General features: G+C 36.1%; 1 protein-coding gene across 7 annotated transcripts in view; it reads right to left on the bottom strand.

Annotated features, from left to right (window-relative positions):
* Window positions 1-13,763, bottom strand: part of Arhgap6 (Rho GTPase activating protein 6) — a 451,538-nt gene that overhangs the window by 32,401 nt on the left and 405,374 nt on the right. For all 7 annotated transcript variants that reach the window (XM_026395146.2, XM_026395148.2, XM_077793573.1 and 4 more), the window contains 4 exons: window positions 13,508-13,703; window positions 8,512-8,567; window positions 5,553-5,703; window positions 4,373-4,521 (listed from right to left, as the gene is read on the bottom strand). In XM_026395146.2, the coding sequence (XP_026250931.2) occupies window positions 4,373-4,521; window positions 5,553-5,703; window positions 8,512-8,567; window positions 13,508-13,703 (552 nt within the window). The remainder of the gene's footprint in view (window positions 1-4,372; window positions 4,522-5,552; window positions 5,704-8,511; window positions 8,568-13,507; window positions 13,704-13,763) is intronic.

The following is a 13,763-nucleotide window of genomic DNA, read 5'->3' as shown; positions in this document are numbered from 1 at the left end:
AGGCAAGGCAGGCACTGATCCTGCCAAAGTTCCAAAGCCAATTTACCACTTCCTAGAGGCATTTACCTCCTCAAAGATCAGTCATTTCAGCTCTACTTTGGTTCTTTTTTGCCTTGTATATAAACCCTTTGAGAACTCTATGCCAACTATGGACTCTCTCACCACACAAGCCCATATTCACACCACGTTTTCCATGCAATGCCAGGGGGTTCTCGGATTCTCTGAAAAACCAATGCTCTGGAGGTTTCAATTTTGTTTCTATTCTATTGTTTCTAGAAGAAATGAAATATTTCTTAGATTTGGGAATTTCTCTTTTTCCTAAGTGGCAAAGCAAATAGCAAACTAAACAAAATGGAATAAAACAAGAGAGCAAAACACCACAATTCAATAAAATATCACTATTTTTGCTTCAAGAAAAGCACTGATTGATTAGTAAATAATTTTCCTCATGCCTTTCTTTTAGATATCTTTCAAGTCCCACCAGCTAATGGTGTATTGGATTTCAAGCACCTACTAGAAAGGAAATGTTATGTTCATTTTATAGATGAGGAAGCTCAGACCTTCCCCAGCTCCTTCCTCTTCCTCTGTTTCATCATAACAAGGTCGTGCAGCAAGGTGTTGACAGAGCACGTGAGAGCTTTAGGGCTACTTGACAATCTGGTTTAGTTCTCTTCTTTTTTGTAATCCATAAAACAGTGACAACAACAACTGGATAATATAAAGTAACAAATAGGTAAGAGAAGTTGGAAATGCTTTGTTTCTTGGCCTTATTTAATAATTAGATTTGCAGCCTTTCTCTAGTCTGTCCATTCTGTGTTCTCTTCCTGCTCATGCCAAACCAACTAAAATCTTTTAAACATAAAAACTTTTTCTTTTTTCTCTATCCCCACCCTTAACTTGCACTCAAGGAGTTTAGCTAACTCCTAACCCTATGCCATGATTTTGTGGTCCATCTACTCAATCCCTTTGCACCCTTTGATATGTTGTTTACATTCTGTCTCCTACATGGAGCCATTCCTAACTCTTCTGGTCCATGTTCATTCCTTCTCTGAATTTTGACAGTGACTTTGCACTGCATTCCCTAACTCTACCTTGTGTCCTCACCTCTCCTGCACCTCCTAGATGCCACAGCATATCAGAACAGTCATTGGAAAAATTCCTAAATGGCAATAAATGGTTTAGAGGAACTCAGGGAAAGTACTCAGGACATACAAGACTCAAATACCAAGATCATCCTTAAATGGAAACATTTTTAAAAGGAATTGCTGTTTTCTGTATTGCTATTGATAAAAGCTTCCTAACTCATTCTCTCCCTGTCTCAAATAAATCCACAGCATGAATTATATCACCTGTTACCAAAGCCTTCCAAATATTCAGGTCTTAGTAGAAAGAATCACCTAACCCAACAGAGGAATGAAATACTCTATGAACATGGCCCAATTTCCTCTTGTTTTCTCAGTACTGACTCTTCTCTGTAGTGTTTACTTGAGTCCAAGATGGCTGCACTGGCTGTTTGCTTTCATGTGACTTCAAACCTCTCAGGGAAGTAATAATGTTCTTATGTTTCAATAATGTTCTTATTTTAATCATTAGTCCTTCATTTTGATGCAAGGTTAATCCAAGAGTGTCTGGAAACCTTCATGATCCCTTGCTTCTTTGTACAAATTTATTGTTACCAGGATATTTTTATATTACTTAAACCAAATTAGGCCTGATACACTGTTTAGTGCCTTCAAAGAATTTATTTTTTGGAGATAGAATCTTGATATGTCTTGTACTTCTGGGTTCAAGCAATTTTCCTGCCTCATCCTCCCAAGTAGTTGGGACTATAGGTGTGCACACTGTGTCTGGATCCTAGTTGGAATTTACATTCCCTGAGTTTAGATGATAAGATCCAGGTATAGGAAGGCAAATAAGATTTGTCCAAGTACACATAGTCAGTGGATTATAGAACCACCAGAGCTTTACAATCAGGGGTAATTCTGACTCCTCTCAACCCAAGTAGAGACTTAGCATGTTTTGACATATTTTTGGCTGTTACAGCTTGTGTTTGGGGCATATTACTACTGCTATCTAGTATGTAGAGGCCGGGATGCTGCTAAACAAACTACAGCATACAGGGCAGCATCCACAAGAAAAAATACTTGGTGCCAAATTTCAATCATCCAGAAGCTACAAAAACCTGAGATGTACCCTCAGTAGAATTTCAGTTTATTTCTTCTAAATCCTAGTTTACATTTCTTTTCTCAGTAAGTTAGAATGGCTTGGGTTTGAAGCACAGCTGGACATTTACTAGTCATAAAATCAATCTGACCACTAGCCATTATGACAACATTGTGTGAATTAGAAAAAGGAGGGCCTTCTTCATGATATTTTACTATCATCTGCTAGGATTTTGTCCTAATAACTCTGCAAATCTACAGTGGCCATTAGGTACATGACACCTCCTCGGAGTGATGAAATGTATAAATGTGCCACTTGCATGACCCTTAGTGAAGGTTCCCTGTGGGGTGCTGCGTAACTTACCTAACCCTTTTGGCCCTAAGTTTCCACCGTGAAACATGTAGACAATGATATCTCTTTTGCCTGTTAGAATTTCTTTGTGTGTTTGTGTATGTGTGTACACATAAATATTTTATATAAATATATTTACTAAGCCAGCACATGGAAGGAGAGACATAAATTGTAGCTGGTATTACAACATGGTAAGTTTCTTATACCTATCAAAGAATGTTTTATTTGATCATAGGCAATGGAGTCTTGTTCAGCTTTGTAATGGAAAAATATCTGAAAATAATTCTAAAAAGGCAATATTGTATAAAGTTTGACTGGACTTTTCACTTTCCTCAATGCATTATTAATCACCTGAGACCCAACCTTCTTCTTCTCACATAGCACACAGGGAATGTCACAGAGGCAACGGGTGTACCTTCTGACATGAGGCTCTGTCTTTACCTAGTTATCAGGCAGATGACTCTACATTTTCTGTTAAATCTTCAGTCGATAAAGGCTGACACCCAGACAGGTAATATAACTACGTAACAATTATGAGAATTATAGTACTTCCATTAAAGAGCTGTGTATGCTGAAATGAGGTGTCAGGGTCATATTATGAAACCTGAAGCTAGCAGGGGTTTCACTAATTATAACTCCCATAGAGATAAATGGCTAACTCAGGAAAGTTCCATTCTCACACTCACATGGAGGAGGGGGAGGAGAAATGCAGAATTGCTTTTCTAGATTAGAGTGAAAAAAATGCACATGACCATCTACTTTGGGAACTAAATTTGACAAGACCAGAACTGAATCCACAATATAGCTGAGCTCTGTTTAACAGTTATTTAAATAAAAGTTCCTATGATTAAGTAAATTTGGGGTGGCTGTAGCTTCTTCTTGTTGATTAACAGTGCATGTTAGTTAGTACATTTAAGGGTTTGAGCCCTCCTGGGAAATCTGATGGCAAGGAGATGTTTGACTGCATGGGATCAGATGGGAAAGGGCTTTTTTGTGAAAGTGAAGATTAAACAGAGTAACTGATAGTAGGCCATTTAAAATAGAAGCCAACACTTCCTTTGTCCAAGGACGAAACCAAAAAAAAGATCTTGAAAAACATTTTGAAGCATGAGAGTGACCAAACAAAAAATAAAGCCCCAAACCTCAGATCAGGTAATCACTGTGGCCTGAGTCGTATCTAGGTTCAACCAGAACATGCCTAAATGGTCTGTGGGATTATGCTTAACCTTCCTTTATCAGTTGACACTATGTGACATTGAGATGCAACAGCAAAGATTAGACCTTCCACTGCCCTCTACATCTGGTTTGGAAGAAGACTGACTCTCTATTGCATTCAGCAAATCCCTATTAATGGGGGGAGTTTTAAGGAGAAAAAAGACTCCTCTCAGTGAAGTTCTGGACTTCTTGCTCCTAGTACAGATGAGACCCCCTAGAGACAAACTAACAAAGTAAGAATGGGATGTCTTATTTGGGCTCTAAGTTAAAGAATCAGATCAAACCAGTTACAAGGTTGGTAGCCTCCGCTCACCCCCACTGCTCTACTTTCACATGATTGCAATCACCTCTATAGCACGTTGTTTGTCTTCTCTTCACAAACAAAAATTCATGGTCTTGAGTAAAGCATCATCATGGAAAATGACAGTCTCATTTGGAAGCATCCTTGAAGCATACAAGGAGGCTAATGTGCATTTAGGGACTGCCCTCCAAAGAAGATTTTGTATTGATTTCTTTCTTTATAGACAGGTCAGAGATGGAAGGTGTAATTTTCTTCAACTGATGGCCATATTAATGGATTGCCCTTTTAAAAATCAGGAGAAAGGAAGAGTCACATCATCCATGGAAGTGAAGGGGTCCATACCTCTTGCCCATCTTTGCTGACATTGTCATCAGCATGCCTGGCCACGATGGAAAGGAACTGTAGGAGGCGATGGAGGGTGTCGCAGTTGCAGGGAGGTAGAAGGTAGATGAGGAGCTGTAAGGTGCCCAGCTGTTCCTCTGGCTCCAACACTATGAAAGGCAGAGAGAATTGCTCTAAGTGAGAACGAGGGGAGCTCACATGGTTCAGACACAGAGAAGGAAGGGAGGAGGAATGACCTCTTTTCAACTGACTTAACAAAGAAGTTACCAAGGAAAGCCAGTTTATGCCTTCACCTTTCTCCCATTACTTTAGCAATTTAGTCATAAGGTTCTATGACAGAAAGAACAATTAGACCTGGGGAAATAGAACATCTAGAGACTTCATGAGAAAGACGGTTCTATTCCCCTTACTTTCATGTCCTTCCTTTCTCTGGCATTACTCATCCTGATTTAATGGATTTCAGTCTATTGTTGGTAAATATTTACTAACAATGGCCTCGAATTGATAGATGTTCTGAAATTTGAACTTATAATGGATTTGAGGTCGTTTCCTGTTGACAAATACACAAGGGACAGATTTTTTTTTTTTTGGTAATACCTGAGACATGTAACAAAGACATGGTTTTGTTGTTCTCTTGTGATCCCTTTTGAATCAAAGCACTGGAGGAAGACATGTATGCAGGATGACACAGCTCTGCCCTATCTCTCCTCTCCCTAGATATTCATGGAGTCTTTATCTGCAGCCCCAGAAGCAGGTACATTAAAAGTCCTGAAATTGAGCTATGCCATCTTACTTCCCCTGAAATGTTTTATGCCCACTTTCCTCCTTCTACTTTCTTTGACTCCTTCTTCCTTGTACTTGAATTTTCAGCTCATTTTTAGGCACAGACTCACTTTGATCTCTCACGGGTACTCCAAGCATCAATTTATAGCACTTTTTCCTGTCCTGGGGGTCATTTGAAAGCATACCCAATTCTTCTTGACTATTTCCATTTGTTTTATTGCAAATTCTTCTTAATAATTCTACCTAGAGTAAACCTCAGAAAATTCCCCAAATACCACATTCATTAGAGACTGATGAATAAGGACAAAAACAGTTGTTGGCAAACACATTTCATGAGTGAGCTGGACATCCCAGTATTCCAGGGATACTTTCCCACAAATATGGCTGTACTACGTACAGAGAGTGTTGATGAAAGCTGTGTACAGCTCTCTAGTAAGAAGGGGATCTGGCATGTCCCTCAGGAACTCCTTCAACAAGGCTGCCACATCATGAACACTGTGCTCTTCTTCCAGAGAGACGTCAATCCCACGGTCAAATTCCTCACGTAACTGGAAAAACAATGGTTCAAGTGGCAGTCACATAACATACCTCAATGTTCAGAGTCCACCAAAAGAAATGTTTTAATGTGTACCATCTGGTACTAAGTCTGCACAGACCCCAAGAAGGAAAAGTAAACAACATAATGCTTTGATCCTCAGAGTCTACACAACCTGGCTATGAATATATATGTATTTATATCCATGACTACATGTAAATATACATACACATACACACATACACATTCCCATGAGTAAGTATACATATACAAGTTTAAATGTCTTCTTAAATAAAACTATCTGTGCATTTCCTGTTAATGATGGAAGCAAGGGTTTCAAAAATCACAACCAGAGTATTGGGAGGAAGGGCTAAGGGATAGAAGAGAACTTGGGTTAATTGTAATTATGGGAGGGAGAAATCAACCTATTGCACACTAGTTATGCATGTTACTAATTCTGATATGTTGGAATTTTTATATTTTATTAAGATACTCAACAAAAAACCTAGAAGACTATTCTGCAAATAATGAAACTAAAAACCCTGATAAGATATTTGTAACTAAGGCTTAAAAGATGACAAAATTTAAACAAAGGCTATCTTAGATTTGTCAATTACCAGAAGGATTCCCTGCCTTAATTTTTATACTAAGTCTATTAATACTTACAACAGCAGGAAAACACAACAGTAAGAAGAGCATAACAACTCCACATCATACTTTCATCTTTGACCAGCTCAATTTCTTTTATGCATTATTCTTCATTGTAGAAATAATTATGCAAGTCTATGAATTTACCCTATGCAATTAAGTATGCATATGAGAGCTCATTTGTTCAAACATTCATTCAACAAACATTTACTGCATTTTTCCTGTGTGCTAGACTCTATTACAGGCCTTCCAAGTACACTGGTAAATAAAGACATATCCCTACCCTTCTCCATCTCTCAGACTAGTTGAGACAAAGTGATAAAGGGATAAACTCACAAATGATTAGCTATTCTTGTGTGTGTGTGTGTGTGTGTGTGTGTGTGTGTGTGTGTTTTGCTGGGGATTGAACGCAAGGCCTTATGCATGTGAGGCAGGCACTCTACCAACAGACCTATATCCCCAGTCCTAGCTATTCTTTTTAAAATAGTGTTCTGGGAAAAAAAAGTCCAGAGTGCTAAGGAGTGGTATAATAAAGTAGAATGGTGAGTGAGTTAGAACATATTGCATACTTAGAATCTAGTTCTAAGGAACCACTAATTCGATTTTATTGAGTAATCCTTAGATAAACCTCCATGCAAAGATTCTCCTTTAACTGGATCAAGATATGACTGATGAAAAATTTCTGGCACTCTCTATTTGTCTACCTGATGTGACTACCCACCACTATCCTGAATTGGTCAGTGATTCCAGACAACTCACTAACAGTGAGTGTCAGGAAGGTAGAATGGAGAGGGCTTCCATCAGCACTACTCCAACAGTGCTCATGGAGACACATGTTTCTTTTCTGAGCACACACATGCAGAAAGAATGGACTGTTCAAAGAGCTTGGCCAATAAAGTAAGAGTGACTAATTAAATTGTGTGATTTTTGAATTGACATTCTAAATTTCTCTAAGCCTCAAAAGAAGAGGGTGAGGGGGGCGACTTTCACAGCTGGTGGGTGGATTTATTGAGATGATATTTGTGAAAATATTCTGCAGTTCTGCACAGGTGAGAGGTCTAGGAAATGTTGCAATGCTATCTTCTTTCTTGCAAGTCCTCTTGAGAAATATAAATGTTGCTTAATAATCTTTTGTGTGATCATTAAGAATAAAAACCCACAAACCAATCAAAGTGTTTCTACTTCTGAAAGTGCTTTTTATCTTGATAAAAAAGTGAGGGGCATTTATTTCAATTACTTTTGATAATATAAACAAATATCATTTCATCAGTTCCATCCAACTGAAATTTGTTTATATTTGGCCTTTTTTTGAGTTGGTGAGTTCCTTATTTCCTTCTGTTGGAACCAACAGAGGGGAAAATATCATTTAAATTTTGTTTCACTAACAAATGAACTATTTTTTCCAAAGGATTCAAAGGATGGTTTGCCTTTTATGAAGCCATCATTAACACAGAGATCTGTCTGATCATAGGAACCTATTCTTGACAGTCTAATATCAAACTTCTGTTGCAAGAATGTTGTATAGTACTGAGGGAAACCAAGGACTATGGTTTCATGATAAAAGAATTGGAAATCAATTGTTCTGTGGAAGCTTAAGAATTATTTTGGGGGCTGGGATTGTGGCTCAGTGGTAGAGCACTTGCCTAGCATGTGTGAAGAACTGGGTTCAATTCTCAGCACCAGAGAAGATAAATAAATAAATAAAGGAAAAGTCAAAAGAAAAAACAAAAACAAAAGAAAAAAAGAATTTTGAAAGAATAAATGCATAAACATAGTATCTTATGTGAGGAGAATGTTAATGACATTTTTATGTCACATTTAAGTAAAAACAGGCACAATCATTTTCTACTTAGTATCACTTACTGATTAGGTACTCTCTGAATATCCTGCTTTTACACTTTCAGTAAGATGTTTATCAAATGGTTTTCTTTGACTGAACATGGTATGGACATTTCTACACATTTTCTTTCAATTGCTTGATCCTGACTCTATAACAACTTTTCTGAGCTTCTGAGTTGTTGCATTTTATCTCCTAGAACTAAATTATACTATAATCAATTAGAGGGTACATAAAATATGTTCAGAAGGTAATTTGCATAAACTTGAACTAGCACACAATAATTCAATTAAAAGTCAAATGAAATGGACAATACACTCTTGACCTTTCACTTACTTGTCTCACTCTCTTTTTTGAGCTTCCTACTCGGAATATCCCCACTGTCTGGAGACCTGTAAATAAGCAAATACAATCAATAATCTTTGTTTTATGTCTGGAGATTCTGGAGGAAATCAAAATAGAAAAATAACAGAATGCCATTATAGTACCATGCCATGCAGAGCAACAGTGGCTTTACAGTGTATACTAACACTTCCTTATCCCGTACTACTTATATTCTCTGGATGCCAAAGGGTTAGCACTTTCACCATCAGATTCATTCTGTATAAAGGTTTCTGATGAAAAATTTCCACATGATATTATATATTTCTGCAACTTCTCCATATGAGAGAAAAATTGTAACATTTTTCCATTATTCAGAAAATTACCTAAATGTGAATTTTATATGGATTTTAGTTTTTATCATCAACTTTAACATAGATGTCTCTTATTTGTCTAATCACTAAAATGTATCTCTTAAGGAAAATCTACAAAATGCAGAAAAATGTAAATAGTACTTTAAAGATGCCTAATACAGAAATAATTACTTAAAATTTTGGTTTATTTTTATCTAGTCTTTTATATCTATATCTATATAAACATAAATTTATATCTATGTATATATAATCATATCTGTATATAAATATGTAAATACATAAAACATATATTTACATATATATACACACACACACACAGATATATATATATATAGAGAGAGAGAGAGAGAGAATGCCACCACCTTCCCTCAATATTATGCCACAAATCCTCATGTCATTAAACACTCCTCCTTTGTAAATGTCATGTGAAATGGATGCAAACTACTTTGTTGTATGAATGGACCATTATTTGCTCCAAATTTCCCCCAAATGGTGTGTAAGTCTCCCCAAAATACCCAGACTTGCTTTGTTATGATAAATGGCCCTACTCAGAACAAATCTGTTCGAAAGTCTTTGATCACATTTCTGATTGTCTTAGGATCATGTCCTAGATGTGGAGTTATAAGGTCAATGCATTAAAAAAAAATACCCTACCTACAACATAAGTAGTATTCTAAAAATTAGCTCTAAAAAATCTCTATTTTTTTAAAAAATGTAATATCACTACCACATAGTAGAAATTTCAACAATAGTTCTTTAATAGTATTAAATTTCCAGTTAACATCCATATAAGGTTCACAAAGCATGACATGGTCAATGTGTCTTTAGTCTCTTAATTCACATGTTCCCCCCTCCTTCTGGCTCCCCCTGCTACATAATAAGGGGTTTGACAAACAGCATTGATTTCCCACTTTATATCTTCCAATCATCTGATTTTATATCCTCCAATCATCTGTATTTGGACACTATGTAGTTTCTCTATCCCATTTAACTCCTATAAAGAGATAGTTAAGGTGTAATTTTGGGGTAAGAATACTTTACAAGAGGCATTGTGTTCTTCCTTCAGGGGGCATAGAATGATGTCAGACTGAAACTGCTAATGGCCATTCGAAGCCATGTGAAGACAGATGATCTGAGAGTAAAGCCATAAAACAGACCACTCATGGTATTATTCAAATCCTGGATTCAGCTGAACCTAGATCTGACTCCCAAGTTATTAATAGGGACTGTTAGTTTTTTCAGGAGGAGAGCATTTTGTTTAATATAGTTTTACTGGGCTTCCTTTCTCCTGCCAATAAAATAAATTAACTTGGAAAGAATTAAAATCATCATAATATCATTTCTTTTCACACAGAAACAAAATGTACCTCAATCTGTAAGTCATGTTTTATGTATCTTGGTAGAGTTTTGCAGTTTTCTTCATGGAAGTTTTTTTTACTTATCATTACAGAAATTCTGGGTATATGTTTTTATATTAATATGAATAATTTTATTATTGCAGAACATAATTGATTATTGCTTTTAAATTGAAATAAATATTTTATATATTAATTTTATGAACTTGCCATATTAAGTGTTAACAGTTTTTTAGTTGGCTTTCCAGATGTTTTTAAAATCAGAAAAGATAATATCCATAAATATCCCATTTATCAGTTTTGTATCTTAAAGTATTATCCTAGATTTCCATAATAATTTAAGAGAACTGCACTGAAAAGCTGGTTATTGCTGATTTGCATAAGTACAATTCGATGCTTTGCTTGAGGATGAGATGTTGCTTTGCATCTATTTCTCAAAGGACTTCCATCTCCTTGTCACTGCCATCAATTATTACACCTGATAACATTTTTTTTTTTTTGGTACTGGGGATTAAACTCAGGGACATTCAACCACTGAGCCAAATCCCCAGCACTATCCTATTTTGTGTTTTATTTTGAGACAGTTGCTTAGCACCTCGCCATTGCTGAGGCTGACTTTGAACTTGAGATCCTCCTGTCTCAGCCTTCTGAGCTGCTGGGATTACAGGCATGTAATTTATTGCTTCTTTGTCTCTGGGAGTTTGAGAACAGAATAATTAAGCTATTTAGAATAAAATAAAGAATTATATTTTTCATGTCAAAATGAGCATACCAAGTATCCCCTTCAAAATTCATGCAATGATTTAATTAAATAATACATGTAGAATACTTAATACTCATTTACTTCATTCAGGGTCTATTTCTCCATATATAATAGTATGCAGAAATAGACCCTGAATGAAGTAAATGAGTTGTCATATGTGCAAACTAAAAAAAGTTAATGTAATAGGAAGTTTTAGTAATTTTAATTTCGGCTACACTTAATTTCTTATTCTCAGATGATTTCTGAATAGTTGAAATTTCTACAGACGTCAGATATCACATAGAAATTTTCTATAGAGGTAGGACTATTCATTTTTTTAAAGAAAGAGAGAGAGAGAGAGAGAGAGAGAGAGAGAGAGAGAGAGAATTTTTTAATATTTATTTTTTAGTTTTCGGCGGACACAACATCTTTGTTTGTATGTGGTGCTGAGAATCAAATCAAACCCGGGCCTCACACATGCCAGGCGAATGCTCTACCGCCTGAGCCACATCCCCAGCCCGACTATTCATTTTTCTGAATTTCTCCCATCTGTTTTGAAACATTCATTTAAATTACATCATCTCTGCAATTACTGTACTATTTCACATTTTAAAACTGGTTTAAAAAATAATTCATTATCCAGGCATGGTGGCACATTTCTGTAATCCCAGTGCTTCAGGAAGCTGAAGTAGGAGGATCTCAAGTTCAGAGCCAGCCTCAGCAATTTAGTGAGACCCTGTCTCAAAATAAAACAGGCTGAGAAGTGGCACAGTGATTAATTGCCCCTGAGTTCAATCCCTGGTACCAAAATAAATTAATAATAATAATAATTTAGCAACTAGAGATTGACTGCCATAATTCCTATGTACCTCAATGAAGTATAATCTGAGATTTTTTAAAATTTAACTTTTTGAGGTAGAACTAATATAATCTTTAGACAGTCAATGCCTTTTTCTGACATAGCCTTACAGTGATTTTCCTCAAAGAGAAGATACAGTCTAGGCATTCAGTAACTATGACTTAAGATAGTCACTGATTAAAAACAGGGAGACAATGAAAAGGAATAGATCTGATAAAGAAATGTTACTGTCCCAGAAATTGATGTGATCATCTTTCTCCCCTTTTCATTAGAAACTGAAATGGAAACTAGACCCAAAAGCACCTGAATCTCAAGCTTAGGGGTGTCAAGAAACCAGGGCAGGCACAATAAGTACTAGGTCCCATCTGAAAATCAGCCTAAATCCCAGAAATATAATTTGACTCTGCTATATTTTTGTCTTTTTTATGGAAATGTGTACTTCTGGGAAATTGAGGATGTATAAGGAATTTTGACCTAAGTATAGAAAGCATTCAAATGAAATATAAGTGAGGAAGTGTTGGGTACGTGAATATAGATGGGGCCAATATAATGGTCAAAGACCAATTTTGGAGAGGGTGAAAAATCCTCAACAAATGTTTATAGGACTAATATGATTCATGTCCTCTGCTACCCAGTTCAAAAACAGGCAAATAAAATATTATGTAAGAAAGTATTCTGAAGTTTGCTTTTTTCCCCCATTGGTTTAAAATGACCAGTGTTAATCTATTTGAATTTGAATGTGTCTCTTAATTTTCTAGAGCAATTTGGTTGAAATATCATAGAAACCTGGAATATAATCAGAGCCTTGGAAGGCCAAAAGATTCTTGCCTTTAGGCAGTAAGCTATATGTTAACTCTTCTAACTATTCCTTGTTAACTATTCCATTTTTATTACTAACAAATAGATGAGAATGTCAACAGTAACCATGTCTGCATGATTGCCTTAGAATTTTTTTTTAGTTTTCATTTTTTATTGTAATAAGCATATTATTTTTAGAGTAAAGAAATAATTAAGAAACTTTTTCCATGTTCATAAATACATGTTTACACTATAGCAAACAAATTTACATTATGAAAATGGCAGTTTAATGAGCCAAAAATCTAGATTGCAGCAAAAATTTTAAAGAACTCGCCATCATTTCAATGCCAACATATTAACCGTAATTTAGTTGCAAAGGATTACTGTGGAGAAATTTTAAGTGGACATTATCTATAAAATGGCAAACAGCTATATGTAAACCCATAGTCAAAATAGTATATTTTCTAGTAATCTAAGCAATGATTTTTAAAATATGTTTTAAAAAATAAGCTGAACTAGTATTTTTAGAGGAAACTTTATGAGTAGCTTCAATATATATATATAAAAAACTGACTCTGCTCTGTTTGAAGGTGGGCTTGCAGACAGAAGGTGGGCCCAGCCCAATAGAAGTGGCCCTTTCCTAAATTTCTTGCCCAGAGTCACTTCTGAGAGCTCTTGAGGGCTGAGCTATCCAAATACCATCAAATTACCCCCAACAAAGCTTGCTGAGTCCACAATCCCTTAAACAAACATTCACATCTGTTCACTTTCTTCACAAAAGTAAGTCTGGTAAAGAGCCCAGTCAAGGAAACTCCCAATCAAGGGAACACAGAGTCAAAATTAGATGCTTAAAGGAATGGTGCTGACAGACAAGTCTACTTACCATGTTTTTCCAGATGCTGACAACAGCTGTCCACCAGCCTTGGAACCTGTCTGTAAATAGGATTCAGACTGAGTTTCTTATCTCTGGCTTTCTCTTTTTTATTTTGAGCCTCAGCAGGCAAGGAGAGTTGTAATGCTTCTAGTAGTCGAGATTGGTTGTCATCCAGATCGGTGATAGAGTCCACTGACATGGCACCCTATAGATAACATACAGACTTGAACAAGAGGACAGAGAAGAAAAATAGCTGCCTCCAGAT

This window comes from Urocitellus parryii, chromosome X (genome assembly GCF_045843805.1).
Source record: "Urocitellus parryii isolate mUroPar1 chromosome X, mUroPar1.hap1, whole genome shotgun sequence".
NCBI classification, from domain to species: Eukaryota; Metazoa; Chordata; class Mammalia; order Rodentia; family Sciuridae; genus Urocitellus; species Urocitellus parryii.
The sequence above is the reverse complement of the archived record's forward strand: the minus strand, read 5'-3'. Positions and strand labels throughout refer to the sequence as shown.